General features: G+C 43.1%; 2 protein-coding genes across 2 annotated transcripts; both read right to left on the bottom strand.

The window, feature by feature from the left end:
* Nucleotides 1–1,020: 1,020 nt before the first annotated feature.
* LOC127765314 (uncharacterized) lies at nucleotides 1,021–3,540 on the bottom strand. The gene has a single exon (XM_052290185.1). It carries the CDS (start codon nucleotides 3,454–3,456, stop codon nucleotides 1,570–1,572), a length of 1,887 nt encoding a protein of 628 aa, XP_052146145.1. The 5' UTR covers nucleotides 3,457–3,540; the 3' UTR covers nucleotides 1,021–1,569.
* A 9,861-nt stretch (nucleotides 3,541–13,401) lies between these two features.
* On the bottom strand, nucleotides 13,402–17,477 carry LOC127767766 (SEC12-like protein 1). The gene is made up of 10 exons (XM_052293205.1): nucleotides 16,955–17,477; nucleotides 16,734–16,834; nucleotides 16,418–16,550; nucleotides 16,188–16,279; nucleotides 15,808–15,907; nucleotides 15,639–15,711; nucleotides 15,437–15,557; nucleotides 14,679–14,798; nucleotides 14,003–14,073; nucleotides 13,402–13,929 (listed from the first exon to the last, which is right to left on the bottom strand). The coding sequence occupies exons 1-10, from the start codon at nucleotides 17,132–17,134 to the stop codon at nucleotides 13,835–13,837; spliced, it is 1,086 nt and encodes a 361-aa protein (XP_052149165.1). The 5' UTR covers nucleotides 17,135–17,477; the 3' UTR covers nucleotides 13,402–13,834.
* Nucleotides 17,478–18,205: the final 728 nt, after the last annotated feature.

Here is an 18,205-nt window from a genome sequence, read left to right as displayed (position 1 = left end):
GCCTCGTTTAGATGGGCTTCAATGTAGGCCCATCCAGGTATACAGGGCCTGTATGTGGGCTTATTTGGGAAGACACAAACCGACCCATCTATATGGGCCGTAATTTTGGGTGCTGCATTTCGCCGAGAGAGAGAAGTGGGGTTGACAAGTGGCTCACACCTTATTTTTATTTTTATCCTTATCACTTACATGTGGGACCCACTTATATTTTTAATTACTTTGATGACTAGTCTACCACGTCAGCACATTTTAACCAAGTTAACTTACCACGTCAACAGAAACCGCTTCCAAAACCACTAAAGAAGTCAAATTCACCTGTTATTGAAGTTGTGGTTGAGGACTTGAGTGATGTGATTCGACCAGGGACAAGAGGAGACGGAGGCAAAATAGGCTTATTCTTGGGCTTCTCGAACATGCTTAAATTGGAGTAGTATGTTTTTGTTTCAGGTTTTCTTTAGCTAATAGGGCTAGTAAATTTGAAGTAACTGAACCTTGATGGAGTGGTTTTCTGCAATCATCTACCCTATAGTTTGCAAAATCAAATTTGGACGAGAGACAGCATTATATGAAGTTTAGCATATGGTATGAGAATCAGGAGCCAGGAGGTTTATAAAATTTGAAGCATATATATGACCGTTTTCTGTACTCTTGTGAACTCCTAAATGACCAAATCTATGTATTTCTAGTGTCAATCAGTCAATGCTGTCATTCTGTACTCTTCTGAACTGCAATATTTTCCCTCTGGATCCGATTCGGGGGATTTGCAATTATAACACTGCAAACATTAACCTTTACTATAATGACACTGGACCCACATTTCATAGACACAGATGGGTCCAATTGTCATCCACTCGGAGTGTCCCCATGTTTGCAGTCCCAATATTATAATTTTCTCGGGATCCAATGGGGTTAAGTTAACATAGCTTTCAGTTTTCAGATGGTAAGAACTGCACGTCATATACGCCGTAGATATGGGGATCAAGCCAAGAATTGAAACGCAAAGAAACAACAAGTGATGCTAATATGCCGTGAGCATCTCTCTCCTGGTTCTCATCAAAATTCAAAGCTTATGCATGATGCAAAGAAACAAACGTTTGCATATGATGGAGTGATTCAGCAGCAGCCAAAAAAAGCTCCACCTCATGTTTAGACATCACCGTCACTAGCCCAGGCTGTGGGCGGCATTCATCCATCGCTTCATCCGTCTCATCCATTTTAATGGTCAAACCGGCCTTTGCCAAGGTAATTAATTACAGCATAATTAAGCCCATCTTGAGCAGAGGCAGAAGCCAATGTTTCATCAGTTAATCACCCAACTTCTTACAGTGACAGTATTTTACTCTAGCTTGCAGCTTACTGTTGCTTGTAATGGGTACAAGCACAGAGCTGCTGCCTAATCTTGTTTACTCCACTAGTAGTAGATTCTTTCTTTCTAGCCCCAAAATTTTTTACAGATATCTGGAAACTTATATTAGCAGCAAGCCTACCATTTTTTGACTTTTCTGCTAATAAGAAGTAACAAGCTCTTGTCTTTTGGTGTAGTAATCTTTGTATCAGTAAACTACATTACTACCCCTTTTTACTGTCCTCGTCATTGACTAAAGTTGACCTTTTCTCCGCCGCTGTATCGGCGGAGTTACCGTTGGTGGTAGCTTCGTCGGTGGCGGTGTTCTCGCGGAACTTGGCGTAGATGTCCCCCTTGTAGAAGTTCCTTGTCCTCCAGACGAGCACGAGGGAGATGAGCGCGCCGGCGACGGTGGCGGCGGTGATGATGAGGAAGGCCTTCCTGAAGCACTGCACGCCGAGGCAGGTCTTGTCGCCGCCGGCGAGCGAGCCGCCGTGCTGCCTGGCCGCCTCGACGTCGTAGAGGTAGCCGGCGACGCGGACGTTGAGGACGTAGGCGCCGACGGGGCTCGCCACGGAGCCGAAGTTGTAGAGCGTGGAGTAGTACTTGAGGCCGAACACCTCGGAGATGATGGCGAAGAGGAGCGGCCACTGCGCCCCGAAGCAGAAGCCGATGATGACGGAGGCGGCGTAGAGAGACTGCGCGACGCCGAACGCGATGAGGAGGTGGCCGACGCAGGCGAGGAGGAGCACCGCCGTGAGCATCAGCGGCCGCGGGAACCTGTAGCGGGCGAGGAACATCTCCGACGCGAAGCCCGAGGTGACGCGGCCCGCGTAGTTCCAGATGCTGATGAGCGAGATGAACGTCTTGATGCTCTTCGCCGGGTACCCCAGCGACTGCCCGATCTGCCCCATGTTGTCGATCGCCGTCAGCGTGCCGCCGACGCCGCAGATGGTGGCGAGGAACAGCACCAGCATGTCCACGCTCACCAGCGCCTGCAGGATGGTGTAGTCCTCCCCCTGCGCCGGCGGGTTGAACATGTGCTTCAGGCAAGAACCGAGGCAGCAAGACGGCGGCGCCGGCGCCGGAGACGACGACGACGGTGTCTCGGTTTTGGGCTTGGTGGTGATCGCTGACATTTGCATGGCGGCGGCGGCTGGCTTTTCGATGGTCACCGTGGGGGGCTCGCGGAGGGAGTCGTCGAGCTCCTTCTTGATCTGGTACTCCTGCTTGATGACGACGACGAGCGGGAGGAAGAGGACGAGGAGGAGCGCGGTGGCCGACACGACGTAGGCGGTGTGCGAGAAGTTGGTCTGGTTCTGCACCACGATCATGGTGAGCAGGTAGGTGGCGAGCGCGATGGAGATGTAGAGGAAGCAGAAGAAGGCGTCGTTGCTGGTGGCGGCGGAGGCCTCGAGCTCGCCGTCGGCGCGGCGGCGGCGGCTGGGGAGGTACGGCATGATGCGGACGGTGTGGACGAACAGGATGGAGATGGCGGCGGGGAGCCACGCGATGAGCAGCACCAGCGACTTGGCGTCGTCGCCATAGATGGCGACGTAGAGCTGCGTGAAGATGGCGCCGCTGAGGCCGACGAACCCCTTGAGCAAGCCGAGCACGATGCCCCGGCTCTCCGGGAAGTTCTTGACGCAGGTGACGAGCGCGCCGGTGTTGGCGAACGACTGCGAGTTGGCGCCGACGCAGATGTAGATGCACATGAGCCAAACGGGGGGCCGCGCCGTGCGGCCGTCGATGGCGAGGTAGATCATGAGGTAGCCCGCGAGGTTCATGGCGGCGCCCATGGCGAGCACCACCCACGGCGGCGTCACCTCGTTGATGAGGCCGGAGATGACGCCGACGTTGGCGCCGAGGTCCTTGAAGAAGGAGAGCGTGTTCAGCGTCCGCTGGTCGTAGCCCAGCGACGACTTGAGCACCTTGGAGTAGATCCCGAAGATGTACGTCGCCCCCGACGCCGACAGGATCAGCAGGCACGCGAACACCATGAACCACCGCCCCAGCACCACCTGCCGCGCGAACCGCGCCGTCGCCACCTCCCGCAGCAGCGCCGCCGCGCCACGGCCGCCGCCGGCGACGCCCGACTCCGCCGTCACCATCGCGTCGCTTCTTGGCTGTGGCTATGCAAATGTGTGTGGACGCGCCGCGCGCTTGGCTTGTCCGGTGGCGAGAGCGCGGCGCGCGCGCGCGTTTTTATAGAGCGCGCGGGCGGCTGCGGCGAGCAACGGGTGGATGGCAAGTTGGCAACACGGAGGAGGGGAAAAAAAGAGGGGGGAAAGTGTTTTTTTTTTCTTTTTTCAACGGGAAAAAAAGGGGGAAATATTGTCTTGAGCTGCTTAAATGTGGCTCCAGCCACCTCCCACTATGTTGGATATGCATTCCGGAAATTCTGGATATGCATCCAAACGGTGCTAGCGCTATGTGGAGATCCAAACGTGCGCGAAATTTTAAATTCTTTTTTGACTCGTTTGCCTCAAGTTTGGTTTTACTCTGACATGGATAACCTTTCAACTATATTCGATATTTTGGATGCACTATGAAGATGGTTTACATCTGTAGATGGTGATGCAGTAGCAACCAACCGTATTAGCGTGAGGTGAAGATCCGTTAAAAAAAATGAAAGTTTTTTTTTGGCTTATTTAGTCTTTTTTTTTTCACTCTGACACGGTGACTACTTTTTCTCAGATAAGGATGATGAGATACAAACGCAACGCCTAATGGGAGTTGGACGGTATCAAAAGTTCCAAAACGAAATTTTGAAAGCAAGAGTGTTTGAAAATAGATGAGAAAATGGTCTCTCTGCAAATCGCAATCGCTATAGTTTTCATGAAAGGGGACTGCTTGTTTGTATAGTAAACGGTTGGCTCCATGCGGCATCATAGAGGCCGCGTATGTTGCAGAATATTAGTGTCCATCTTTTTTTTTTTCAGTCGAGATGATGGTGTGATTAATTCTTTAATTGTTGATGCGACTTTGACTTGGGAGTGTACCGACGACCATCCACAATGGCGATGGAAAGCGATCTCTGCTGACCATATATGGCGTGCTGTTGTTGATCTCTACAGTTCTGGCAGTTTGCCGCTGGAGCTTCTGCTCTTCTAGACGGTGGGACCGGTTTGTCAGTGACAGTGTGAAACAGTCTCACAGCTGGTGAGATACTTAAAAAAAAATAGCAAAATGCCCATACTTTACCATGGACAGAACAAAATAAAAATCAGAATATGTCATAGAAAAAAAATCAGAACAAGATAATACTTATTTCGTTCTATAATATAAGAGATTTTGGAAGGATGTGATGAACCCCAGTTCAAATTTATAATACTGGGATGTGCACATCCCCTTAAAATTTTTTATATTATGGCACGGGGGGAGTATCAGATATAGAAGAAAGAGATTATGATAGTTTGATAAGTGGTAAAAGTGCCAATCTCTTGGATAGCTAGCTAGTCAACGTGATGTAGCACCATGACATAGATGAGTTGATGATGCTCAAGCACTCGAGGGAAATTAATTAATTAGACGGCAGCTTCAGTACTTACATGTTGCCATGTTGGTTAGTTGTCAACTATTTTCAGGTTTTGATGCCACACAATTAATAGCTTCTTTCTGATAGTGCTATGCAAGCATCAATTGAGATAGTTGTGATTGGTACGTACTTAATAAACAAAGATACATGTGATTAGGAAGGTTCAACCAGTCCAACTGAGACACCTTGGGAGAGATAATAATAAACCACAGATGCGCACTGTGATCATATGGATAGTCTTATAGTTAAGACCATGTGGCATGATTAATTAAGGTGAAGGGTGTGAATTAATTAAGCAATAAGAAAGTACAAGGGTATCTCTTCTCGTTATGAAACTGCCATGGCCGTCTCTTTCCATGTTCTAATTTACAACCTTGGAGGCCGAGTAGCCGGGGAGGGAGCCAACCATGCACTTTCGTAACAAATAGTAGAAGACAATGATTTTAAATAAAATCTACCGTGATTTGCGACAATTTGGTGTTGTTAAGGACGGCGTAACAAGTAGACAAGGTGTATAGAAATGATCATCTTTGGTCATCGCATCTTAGACTGCTTGCTTAGTGAAGATTTTCACATGTACAATACAACGGCTATACATGTTGGCGGCTTGGTGAAATAAACAAAAATAACTTTTGTTAGAAAAACTTGTCTACTACGTTCACACCAGTATCCTTTGTGCCAATTTATTTGTTGTTACTATACATGTTGCAGTGATAAAAATATATTCCCTCCGTTTCAAAATGTTTGACACCGTTGACTTTTTAGTACATGTTTGACCATTCGTCTTATTCAAAAAATTTAAATAATTATTTATTCTTTTCATATCATTTGATTCATTGTTAAATATACTTTCATGTACACGTATAGTTTTATATATTTCATAAATTTTTTTAATAAGACGAACGGTCAAACATATTTCATAAATTTTTTTAATAAGACGAACGGTCAAACATGTGCTAAAAAGTCAACGGTGTCAAATATTTTGAAACGGAGGAAGTATATTATTGAGTTGGACTTTTTTAATACTGTCTTTTCTTCTAATGAAGATCACAAATGGATGGGTGTTTTCCAAATGCCACTTCAATTCTATACCGACCGAAGTATGGATTGTTGTTTATGTACATTAAGCTTTCACCAAGAAACGTCCAGGGGTTTTCCGGCTAGCTTTACAAGATGGTGGGCTATACGATATGGATTCGAAGTCTCACCCCTTCTAATTATTTGATATTAGGTTATTACCTAATATTCTCGTTTTTAACAAAACTTTTACTTCAGAACTTTTATATGATAATATGATAACTTCTATATGAAAAAAAATGTACATTAGAAGCACAAGTGCACAAAATCACAATTCGGATTTATATCTCAGATTAAATTTGTGTCCGAATCATCTGCGTTGCCAAGGCACTAGCAAACACTGAATCGTTCTCTCTCCTGTGTTGACTGCCACTGTGAGCGAGTCAACGGATTCCGGGTGCCCTGTGATTGTTTGAAGCAACGGTGATTGACCTAGCTCGTCGCATTCAACCATGCTTGCTAGCCTACACCTCAGCTTGGATTGACTATTTGACTGGACTGACTCCTTTGCTGGCTAGCTTGATCTGGGCCGTCCATTGCCTACATCAAATGGCTCTGATGCCACCCTACTAATTATCAATCAAGCTGCAATCACAGATGATTATTATCCGAAGGCGCCGTAACATATTGACTTCTAAGGCAACTTGCATATATAATATCATGTTTGCATCGATCCTAGGGAGGAGGTAGCAATAGGTTAGTTGATTCCAGTATTCTACTTAGCCTTGAGTGCACACTTCGATCACACTAGCATACATGTGTACATGTCTCGGCTTAATTATCATGTCACTACTCACTAGCATCATTAACCAAGTCTATGCATGATCTCTCTGTATCCTACTAGGTCAAGTTTATCAGTTAGTATCATCAGAATAATTTTAAACAATTGCACTATGTATGTCACGGGATCATACTGGATCTTCACAGCTACACAGTACACTCTACAATATTCTGTGTTTTTTAGTGACCGGGCACATTGGAAGAACAACAACGTGCGTGCTAAGGACAGCGCATACAGATCGAGTTGGAGACAGCGAAATGTTTGCATTTCTTTGATTCAAACGACGCCAAACCCTGCTTGGTATTAGCACCCATGAAGTTGTGCACATTTTTTTTTTCAAAACATGAGTAGATTAAACCCGTATTGCAGATTCCAAAACTTGTGAGATTCCATCAGAATTATTCATGCTCTTCTTTGCACATTTGAGCATCCACATCTCACCTCTGTCCTATGAATTTGAGTTAGTCTTTACAGTAACACAATCGACAGCATTCAGAGCCAACTCTTGCACTTACAAGTCAGGCCAACCACCTACCAGTACCACCTAAAACACCCTGCTACAGTAATTTGATACGGTATCGAGAAAGGATCTTGGTATTTCGTAGGACTGAAAACAGACCGAAACGAAAGCACCTATCAAAAAGATTCTCGGTCAGTAGGGAATTAACTATATTTGAAGATTGCAATACACCACTAAAAAATTAAAATAAATTGCACTTTAGACTAGATTTACGGCCCATCGTTTCGCTTATTCAGCGAAACGACATATTTACAAACGAAAAATAATTTGCGAATAAAACTTTTATATACATGTTCTTAGTGATTTAAAAGCAAAGACTGAAAAGTAAACTTCAATTAAAAAAAACCTAAAATCAACCCCAAATTTAAGGTTGAAAATTCAAAACTTTGGCTGATAAGTATAAGCTTAAGCGAAAAGATGAGGCCATTAATTACCCAAGTTGCACATTGAACTAGACATTGACATATGTTTTCACTTTAGACTACTCCTTCCGTCCCAAAATAACTTAATCTAGAATATAATGCGACCTATTTCAGAACAACGAATTTGGATAAAATTTGTTTGTTGTTCTAGAATATATCATATTCTATCATAGATCAAATTATTTTGGGACAATTTCGTTTATGCCCCCACTTTAGTGTCCAATATTGATTCTACCCTACTTTCTAGGGTTTTCGTTTTTACCCTCACTTTTTTTTGAACCGAAAGAGGCGTTTACCCCTGGTTTAGATGGAAGTTTGTGGGACCGGGTTTATAGCAGTAAAGAAATAGAGAAATAAAAGAAAAAATAGTTTTCGATTTTGTGATTTACCTTTTTACCCCTGAAAAATATCTAACCCACATATTCTTCTATCCTCTCGAATATAACAACGGCTGAAACCCATCCGGCCATCCGGGCGGTGCAGGCGGCGGCGAGCGGGTCATCGGCCAGGCGCAATGCCGCAACCCCTCCCGCCGGCGAGCAGGAGGTGCGCGATAGGCGGCGGCGGGGATAGTTCTAGGCGATGGGGAGAGGGCTCGGTGGCAGGAGAGGGGTAGGCGGTGGCGAACGGGCGTCGACGGCGAGCAAGCGGCGGCCAGGCGCAATGCCGTAGCCCCTCCCGCCGGCGAGCAAGAGGCGCGCGGTATGTGGCGGCGGGGAGAGTGACAGGCGGCGGCGAGGAGGGGGCTAGGCGGCAGCGGGCGCCGGCCAGGAGGCGGTGGGCGTCAGCCAGGCGGCGACCTACAGGTGGCTTGGATGTGAAGACCGAGAGGGCAAGGTTGCTGAGATGTCGTTGAAATTTTGTCAAAGTTTTGTTCAATTTGTCAAAATGATGCTGAAATTTTGTAGAAATTCCATCAAATTCAGAATCTGTGCAAATTGTTATGTTAGTCAATGTGGGTCATTTAAATATCCTTTTGCCAAGAATTTAAATTTCCAAAGCCATGCATAAAATGGGGGCAAAAACACAATTAATGAATAGAGATATGAGAGGGTATAAATGTCCTTTTGCCAAGAATTTAACACCGTTAACTTCTCCATCCAAAACAGAGGCAAAAATATTGTTCGGTTCAAAAAAGTGGGGGCAAAAACGAAAACCCTAAAAAGTATGGGTAGAATCAATATTGGACACTAAAGTAGGGGCAGAAATAAAATTGCCCCAATTATTTTAGGATGAATGGAGTAGACTTATTTTATAAGAAATACTTTGCACTTTAGACTAGTAACCCCACGTGTTAGTGCCTATAATAGCCTTTTTACTTAACCTGATTCATCCAAAACTAGTCTTCCCCACATGGCACACAAAGCTTCTCTCGTCTCTCTGGATTGGCGATCCTCTTCTCACATTGTGCTGACTATATCATCCCTGCCCTCACATTGGCAAGCTCCTGAGTCCTGTCATGCATCGTAATACTATAAAATCCTTATATTATGGGATGGAGGAAGTAGTAGCACTAGAAAAAAGTGGTGTCGTGAATCTTAGGCTAAGAGTTGATGAGGCAGTGAACACGCTCAAGTCCTTTGCTGTGGACTGGTGATCCCTCACCGGCCAGCCATGGTGGCAAAGAGATACCAACAATGTCCAATATGATCCAATGTGCAACAAATGGTAAGGAATTCAGTCAAAAGTGAAAACATAAGACAATAATTGGTCCACCATGTAACTTAGGAAAAAATAACTAGCCTAAAGTGTAATTCACTCAAAATTTAAGAAACTAATTCTATAGTACCAAAATGATGGCGCTTTCCATCATCGTTTTCATCCTTACCCTTCTGGTTTTTTTTTATTCTAGAGTGCTTATTGCTTAAGTTACAATCACACTAGGGAACCGGATTCTTCTATGAAAGATCACTGTGCTATATTTACCTCTGGGCTTTCTTTAAAAAGCCGGGTCAATTACTTGATCTGCTTTTAAAAAAAAGATTACTGTGCTAGCTTTAGCTAGTTAAGCTGTTCGTTGCATAGGCTCGACTGATCCATCATTAACTATATTGTTGACGGATAGTAATTACGTGTATCCCTAAATGCGGTGCACATCAATGCCACAATGCCAACAGATATTTCATGATCGATCGGGCTCATATGCTAGGGAAAAAAAGTCTAAAGTGCTGGAAAGTGATACGTATTTGTGTGTATATACAGATAGTTGGAGAAATAAACGAATAACCTTTTCGAGTACAAGTCATTCTTCTATGTTTACAAGTTTGAAAAATGGCTTCTAGATAGGAATCTGGAATACACATGCTGATCTTCAAAGATCTTTATCAATATATATAGCAATACATATATTTTTTGTTAGACAACAATTATCTTCAAAAGGGTGGCACAATATTGATTTGCCCAAAAAAATCATGGGGGAGATAAGCATGACATTTCAGTTAGAATGAGCATAATTGATTTTTTTTCTATGCAATAAACTAGAAAGTCGTATATCTTTTTCGGAATTGCTATCTGTCTGGCGACAGATTTTTGAGTCCCATATCTTGCAGATTTATGTATGTTGGATAGTGTCAAGATTCGTGTAGCATTCTTGCCGACTCCATCATTATTGATTTGAGCCGTGTTTTCCAATGCTAATTTGTTTATGATCCCACACGTACTAATTGCATCGTAATTACACTATAATTACATATGTAATTTTGGCTGCGTTCAGCAGCTGGAGAAAGAGAGTGAGTTTGTTTCATTTTCCGCTCGCACGTTTCCCAAACTACTAAACGGTGTGTATTTTGTAAAAAAATTTTTATAGGAAAGTTGCTTTAAAAAAATCATATTAATCAATTTTTTAAATTTAAAATAGTTAACACTCAATTAATCATACGCTAATGGCTTACCTCGTTTTGCGTATCTTCTCAATCTCCTTCTCCTCAAACTCAATGTTAGTGTATTTACGATGTAAGTCTGAAATCTACTTGAGCCCATTTGAGCCCACGTGAGCTTCAGATTATCCACATAACCCGTTTGTTTGGTGTTTTGTATTTTGTTTGTGTATATTAATGTCATCCGTTAGATGTTCATCTAAAGAGTAAGAAATCTGCGTGATAGGAGGTTAAAAAATCTATCACATGATATATAGGCAGTTACCTGTAATTTATTTCCTTGGCACCCCGACGTTAGGTGATCACGACCAGCCTCAACTTGCAAAGTCAGATCTCGAAACATGCATGATCGGAAATGACAAGGACACATTGACACGCCCACGGCGAATGAATGGACTTCTCCTTAATTAATATCTCTAACTATCCATTATTCCATATGTATCTACAAATTTGCACTTGAGAGCAATCATATGCAATGGCTATAACTGAAATAAGATTGAAAATGTGCACATAAAGTACAGCTATTTAGATGTTCATCATAATGGAGAAAACGACTGCCACCAAAGCCAGAAGCGTCGAATTCAGCGTGTTTAAAAACTGTTTAGATTAGTTCCTTTTCCCTTCTTGAAATCGATCGACATGATGCATGTCAGTTTCCATCGAAGAAAAAAAAACAAAAAGATGCATATCAGTTTCATGAAAACGTGGAGTCGTACTGGTACATGCATATTGGATATAGCTTTCACAGCCCCACAAATCTACTACCTTTTTCATTTTTTTTGCAATAGCAAATAAAACCTTGCCAAACCTTGCTAATCATAGCGGCTTAAGCACATGCAACACATGCTATGGTCTTCTAATAACTCTTACATTATCCAATGTATAATTGTGTATGTAAGTTGTTGGCGTCTTTACTTCACATTTAATATCTGAGTGCTATCTGACAAGTGAACAAAACGAATGTACACAACCATAAAGGCACAAAAACAACTTTTCTGTCAGTGGTAGATCAAATCAGTGCAATATAGATGTAGGAGATCAGTTTGATGCAAATCTGCACGCTTGCAAAGAAAGTTGTGAAGTAATCATTTGAAGATAATAACTTAATGCAAATGGAAGATAATATGAAGGGTACATGAGAAGAGATATAGGCACAGCAGCAGCACGAGGGAACGAAAGAAGAGAGGAATCCTCTCCTTTTTGTATGTGGAAAGTGCTACCAGAAGTATGGAACTTTTCCACTGCGTTTTCCCTTTTCACCTTCCACTCTGATATCGTCATTATCTATAAAATCTAGGACTGATAAATATGCTATAAACTTGACCAATTGCAAAACCTAACAGATCAGAGCATGTACAATGGTTTTTATTAGCGGTCTCTCTTTATTGTCATGCAAGCATATTTGGTGACGTGGAAGAGAGAGAAAGAAGGAAAGAGAAAGATGGTTGCTACGCATGACAACGACATAGAATCGACTCTTAGCATTTATTAGGAAATTTTTTGTTGCATTGAGTCTAATAAAGGAAAGATGACTAGTAAGAAAGTATTTTAATACATTAATGGTTAGAGACCAGATTGTCTTAACTATTGTAACGTGATAGCCTCTAATTAACGTAGAGACCATACCGGTCTCTGCCTTTGTACTTGCCCTCACATCAGACACGGAGACACCTCAACTGAAAATGACAGGCTCTTGCACTGATCTCTCTTCTAGATCGTCATCTAGCATCTGTCTCTAGCTTGCAGTGGCAATTTAGGCTTTTAGCAAGTCACACATTTTGGAAGTGCTGTGCAGCTCCTGTTTCTGTACTTGGATTACTTGGAGTACAGTAATTGATGAAGGGTGGACACAATCCATGAAGTAGTAGTATTAGGCTTTGTTTAGATTCCACCCCAAAACTTTTCACCTTGTCACATCGAACGTTTGAACACTTGCATGAAATATTAAATATAGGCTAAAAAAATAACTAATTGTACATATTGCGACTAATTTGTGAGACGAATCATTTAAGCCTAATTGCTCCATGATTTGACAATGTGGTGCTACAGTAAACATTTGCTAATGACGGATTAATTAGGCTTAATAAATTCGTTTCGCGGTTTACTGACGGATTCTGTAATTAGTTTTTTTATTAGTGCCCGAACACCCATACGACACCCTATATAATACCCGATGTGACACACCAAAACTTTACATATCTAAACACCCCCCTAAAAGGGAAAAGGATGTGATGCCTGTCATTCACTCATGAGCAGAAAATGCAGTAAACTACAGTAATGGCAGTAGGATCTCATGTCAACTCCACTATTGTGCATTTTGTGAATCCCATGGAGCATCAGCATCAGCATTCAGCCGCATGCGATTCAAGAATGCGATTCAGGAGATGAAAGATACCTTGAGAGCAATGGAACAGGCCCCAAAAGTCTCACAGCTCACAAGTTGAACAGTAGGAAATGGAAGCATGCGGCACAGCTGCAACAAGTCTCCTGAGTCTGGACTGCTAGTCCACGCACGCGTGCAGATGCTCGTCGGCACTGTCCACACGAAGAAAGAAGAAACTGTTAGTACAGGATAGGTTTAGTCTAACCAATCACAGAAGCAGAGTTTACCAGTCAAAAGCAGATCTCTGTTTCATTCTTATCCCTGTGTGACAATGTTGTGACCAAACATGGGCTCTCCCTGGCTGCGGGACTGCAGAAAATTGTTCACACCTCACAGTGTCAGATGACCTGTAAATGATGTGCCGACAACGTCAGATATCCCAGAATCAGATTGCAAAGCATGCTCTAGAGTCCACATAAACAAATTTGTTGGGTCTTGGAAATAAAGAGGACAACAAATTTTGGAACGTTAACAGCTTATCAGATCCAGTACAGGAGTCATAGTTGTTGTCAGTATCAGTCGAAATGGACACAGTGATAAAGACCAAACGCCTTTGATTTATTGTGGTCGGAGATACATTCAGTCATTCATCGTCATGAAAGAGACAGTTCTGTTATGTATTGACTTATCGAGCGATAAAAAATTGTGAAATAAATTCAGGCACAAAGCTCTGATGACAATATTTTCAGGGATTAAGGGTTGGAAATTGGAACAGGTGAACAGTCATTAGAAAGGAATAATGGCAAATAGTCATCAGAAATGAATAATGGCAAATAGAGCAAGCGCTCATCATGACAATGGAGCTATCGCTGTTAGCCATGCTGGTGTTACAATGGATTCTGAATTTCTGATCGTCAGAAACTTATGATTTTTCTGCTCCAGATTCTGTTCTTTAGGGTTCCAAATGGACCACGTGTTTGAAGAACGCATAGAATAGGATGGCCGACGTGACAAACAGACACGAGAGTACTAACCACATTTGCCACACTGCAGGGGAAAAAAACCATATTGGTAAATACTTACAGAGGACAAAACTCAATCCATTGACAGAAACGTGTACCTTTCCAATCAGTAGGAACATCAAGTTTCGTTACCTCTGCTCCCCATTTATGAGAAGTGGAGATTACAACCCTGCAATACAAGCAGACAAGTGCTACTGTAACTATCCAGCAGTACTTCAAAAATCTGCAGCATTGCCATCCAAATGTACAGTAATTTCAGAAAACAACATTAAGCATCCGTATGTTTGCTTATGAACAGAGTTGATGTGACAAATCTTCATTCACATATGGATCTGCAATTGCAGTGCAGACTGCAGAAATGCAGAGTAAAACCAATCCACAATTTCCTTTTAAATTTCAGGGGCAAGGTGAACTGGTGGAGGACAAATCTTGCTCCATCCTGCCCCCATGTATGTGCAAATTAGCCATGCATAATGCTGATACCATAGCTCGCTTATCTACCTACCATCGTGTTGTGTGATCCATTTTTTAAACATGTTGAGAAGGCATGTGGGCAATCTAATACCTTAATGCTGGATCTTCAGAGTATCTTCAAGAATTCTAGCACTGAACAAATTACTAGTGAAGACAATTTACTGCTAAAAATTTCAACATTGGTACAACCAGAGATCATTACTAAGTGCTTGGATGCTTAGTGAAGCCAACTATTTTACTGCTAGAGATTTTCGGTTTGTCTCACTACTTCTTCCAACAAAGACCAATGGTTATAATTACCTTTCTGTAGGACAAAATTCAATTGATGAAATTGGAGAGCCAAGATGAACCTTCTTGCTCAAGTGCAAAACTTCCATCTTTTTAACATCCACAACGCAGAAATCACCATCATGGCTTCCTCTAATAACAAAGGGTGAAAATACATCCAAAAATATAAAATATGTACGAAAAGAAGATTATGAACTAATGCACATACAGCAACAGATTTAGGATTTCAGACACGTGTCAAATTTGAAGGTGAAGTAGAATAGCAAGTGTATATGTTCCTTTTATTTTTATCAAAACAAAACAGGTATCTAGGTTTCTTTCAATATCTAACTCCCCAAGAGAGTAACAATAACATATAATGATTAATTATGAGGTGGCCAGCTAACAAGTTCTTCAGTCAATTGAACACACTTCTGGTACCCTCCCCACTACTATATACATTTTTTTTGTAATTTTCCAGAAATATGAGACTAAACAAATGTCATCAGCCACAGCTTTGTCAGAACATGCATAAATATAATGATGTGCAAGTATTCTGTAAATTCTCTCTAAGAACATGCATAAATTTGTCAAAAGGAGAAGTCAGCTAAAGAAGTATACATCAATATGGATGAGTGATTGAGTGGTGAGAAATGCGAGAAATGGAAACTACCCTATTATGACCAGTCCATAACACCATAAAAAGGCTCTCAAATGCTACATAACAGTATTGCTATAGTCAGGATGAGTGTATGGCATGTGACAGTAAGAGGCAGAAACAATGAACTTACAATGCGAGATACTTTCCATCCAAGCTTACTGAAAGTGTGGAGATATGCTTTTCCAAAAGCCTCTTGTACCCGATCCTCTTCCAATTACTTATGTCCAAAACCACAGTCACAACGTTATGACCTATTCAAGCAATAAGGATTTGATTAAAGTGGCTGGTGGTGCACATATTAACATCCTATTGAGAGTTATGGAATATATTACCTTTCACAAGTGTGCAGAACAGGAAAGGTTTATTTCCATCCCTAGAAAAGCAGCAGCACTCAATCTTCTCATCCTGTAAAGGGGGGAACAAATATAAACAAGAGAGTCAAATAAATGACTCAGTTTCAACTACCAAAATAGAAAAGTGCAGTAATTTATCATACGATACCGAAGATCTACTCAAATTGACAAGCGGCGCTCCCTCATCTATATTCCATATTCTTGCAGAACCATCAGTGGATGTTGAGACTAAAAACTCGGAGTCTAAGCTGCAAGAAGGAGGAACAATATAAAGATCCAAATCTGCCAAAATGACTTTATTTTGTGAAATAAAGTTATGTTAAAAACGTTGGGCAGTAATTATCCTTACACCCAAGAAAGTAACTCTTAGGCAGAGCCTATATTTAAAACTACCTTGTTACTTGTGCAATGCAACATATTGAATGATATTGATATGACTAATTCAGTTTATGGACAATGTCAAGGAGGATTCTGTCGATTTATGCTTATGTTTGTCAAAAGAATAGGCAATGCTTCTGCTTTTCTCACCTAATGTCCATGTCTCTGAAAGATTTATGAGCTTTTGGTTCACCCAGAAGCAAATTCAGATCTGGCCAATGAAATATTCTAAGATGCCCATCCTGTAGTTGCCAGAAAAAATGGTATCAGGAAACCTTGTATAAGAATTAATAAGCCAAACTTGTGACTGCAGAATCTGAAGTTATGATTCTACTGACAAAGAGCGAAGTGCATAATAAACAGATTGGATAACATGGTACCTCACCACCAACAGCAAACTTCGCACCATCTGTACTGAATGACAGACATTTCTGAGGTCCAATTGATTGCAGAGTTGGAGCATCCTTTGAAATAAGGTGAACACTGGATTCTTCAGTCACCAGCTTGAATAACCTACAACAGTAGTTGGCTGATGATCTAACAACGCTGACAGGTATATCTGAATTTCAAGTGATTTGGGAGTATGAAACATGAGCTTTTTATCAGCAACAGCAAGTATAAACTCTGACAAAAGTTAGTGCAAATCAAGCTGATCAGAATGAGTGTCTGAGTTAGCGGGAGCGATTCAGAACTCACCTGCACCCTTTCGCGGTGGCGCAGACGAACTCGTCGCCGCTCGGGTGCACGGCGATCGCGCGCGGGGCGTCGTCTTCCTCGTGTCCCATCACGAAGCTCACCTGCGAAAACCCGCGAGCACAAACGCAACGCCGCGACTCAAGCTCAGACCGAACGTACGCGAAGAGCAGACAACGCCGCCGGAGCGCGCGCGTGCGGGAGGACGGACGGGGAGCGCTCACCAGGGGGTCGGCGGCGACGGCGGAGGCGCCGGCGTCGAACGCGTGGAGGTCGATGCGCGGCGGGGACGATGCCGTGGCGGCGCGGCCGTACACGACGAGGAGGCGTGCCGGGCCGCCCCCGCCCCGCCGCCGCGCCCACGCCGCGCAGGTCGCCCTTCCAATCCCGACCTCCGCCGCCATGGGAGACCCCCCCAACTGCAGCAGATCGGCAGCCAGTAGCGGCGGCAACAAGCAGGCTCAGAAGCCTCGGACTCGATAAGCCTCAGCTCTCTTCTCCGTCGGGCGCTCGCCATTTGTAGGAGACGCCGCCGCGCCGCGCCACGCCGCGCGTGCGGGCGGAGAGCGCGACGGAATTAATCGTAGGGATATTCTCGGGCCGGCATTTGTAGCTTCTTCCATCGGAGCAGAGGATGCAATGCAACTATGCAAGCTCAGGCCCTGAATTGTCAAACCGTACGCCTATCGCCTCGACGCGCCCAGTGTCAGAGCTCGGTCATGGCGGCTTGGTCGCGCACGCCGCACGGGGGACGGTATCCTCGGCAACCAGGTCCTCTGCTGTAACAGCAGAAAGGCACTGTTACAACAGTGTCTTGAGTCTTTAGCGATAGTTATTTTGCGGTAGAAACAGTAACCTTATGTACGACAGGTCGTATGGTGTACGGTAGCACATTTCACTGTAGAAACTGATATTGACCGTTGGACTTTCATATAATGTTATAGAGATGGGCCTAAGAGCAAGTTTAATATTATAGCCAATTGTTGGCTTCAAATCATTTATAGTCAACTTAATAGCTAATTTATACAATAGTTACATATAAATATATATACTACATAATTAATATATGGTCCCACCTGTTATATACACATGTATATGGTCCCACCTGTTATACACACATGTATTTTGGAGTCCGTGCTACAGCTGGCTATAAATTTGCAGCCCGCTGCTCATCTCTCTCCTATTTTATCTCCTAGAAATGTGTTTATAGCTGGCTTATAGTCTGCTATTGTACCTGCTCTAATACACTTCATTGTAGCTCCTCTGCAGTTTATGCTCTACTTCCTAGTACTTTTTCGTTCTTCCGCTCCACTCTCCTTCCAATCCTTCATTGTAGCTCCTCTGCAGTTTATGCTCTACTGCCTAGTACTTTTTTGTTCTTCCGCTCTACTCTCCTTCCAATCCAGGCTTATCTAAAATTTGTTCCCCTTTATAATTTTCTTGGTACAAGACTACAAGTGCCATATCTTGTTAGA

The sequence above is a fragment of the Oryza glaberrima genome, chromosome 3 (genome assembly GCF_000147395.1).
Source record: "Oryza glaberrima chromosome 3, OglaRS2, whole genome shotgun sequence".
Lineage (NCBI taxonomy): Eukaryota > Viridiplantae > Streptophyta > Magnoliopsida > Poales > Poaceae > Oryza > Oryza glaberrima.
The sequence above is the reverse complement of the archived record's forward strand: the minus strand, read 5'-3'. Positions and strand labels throughout refer to the sequence as shown.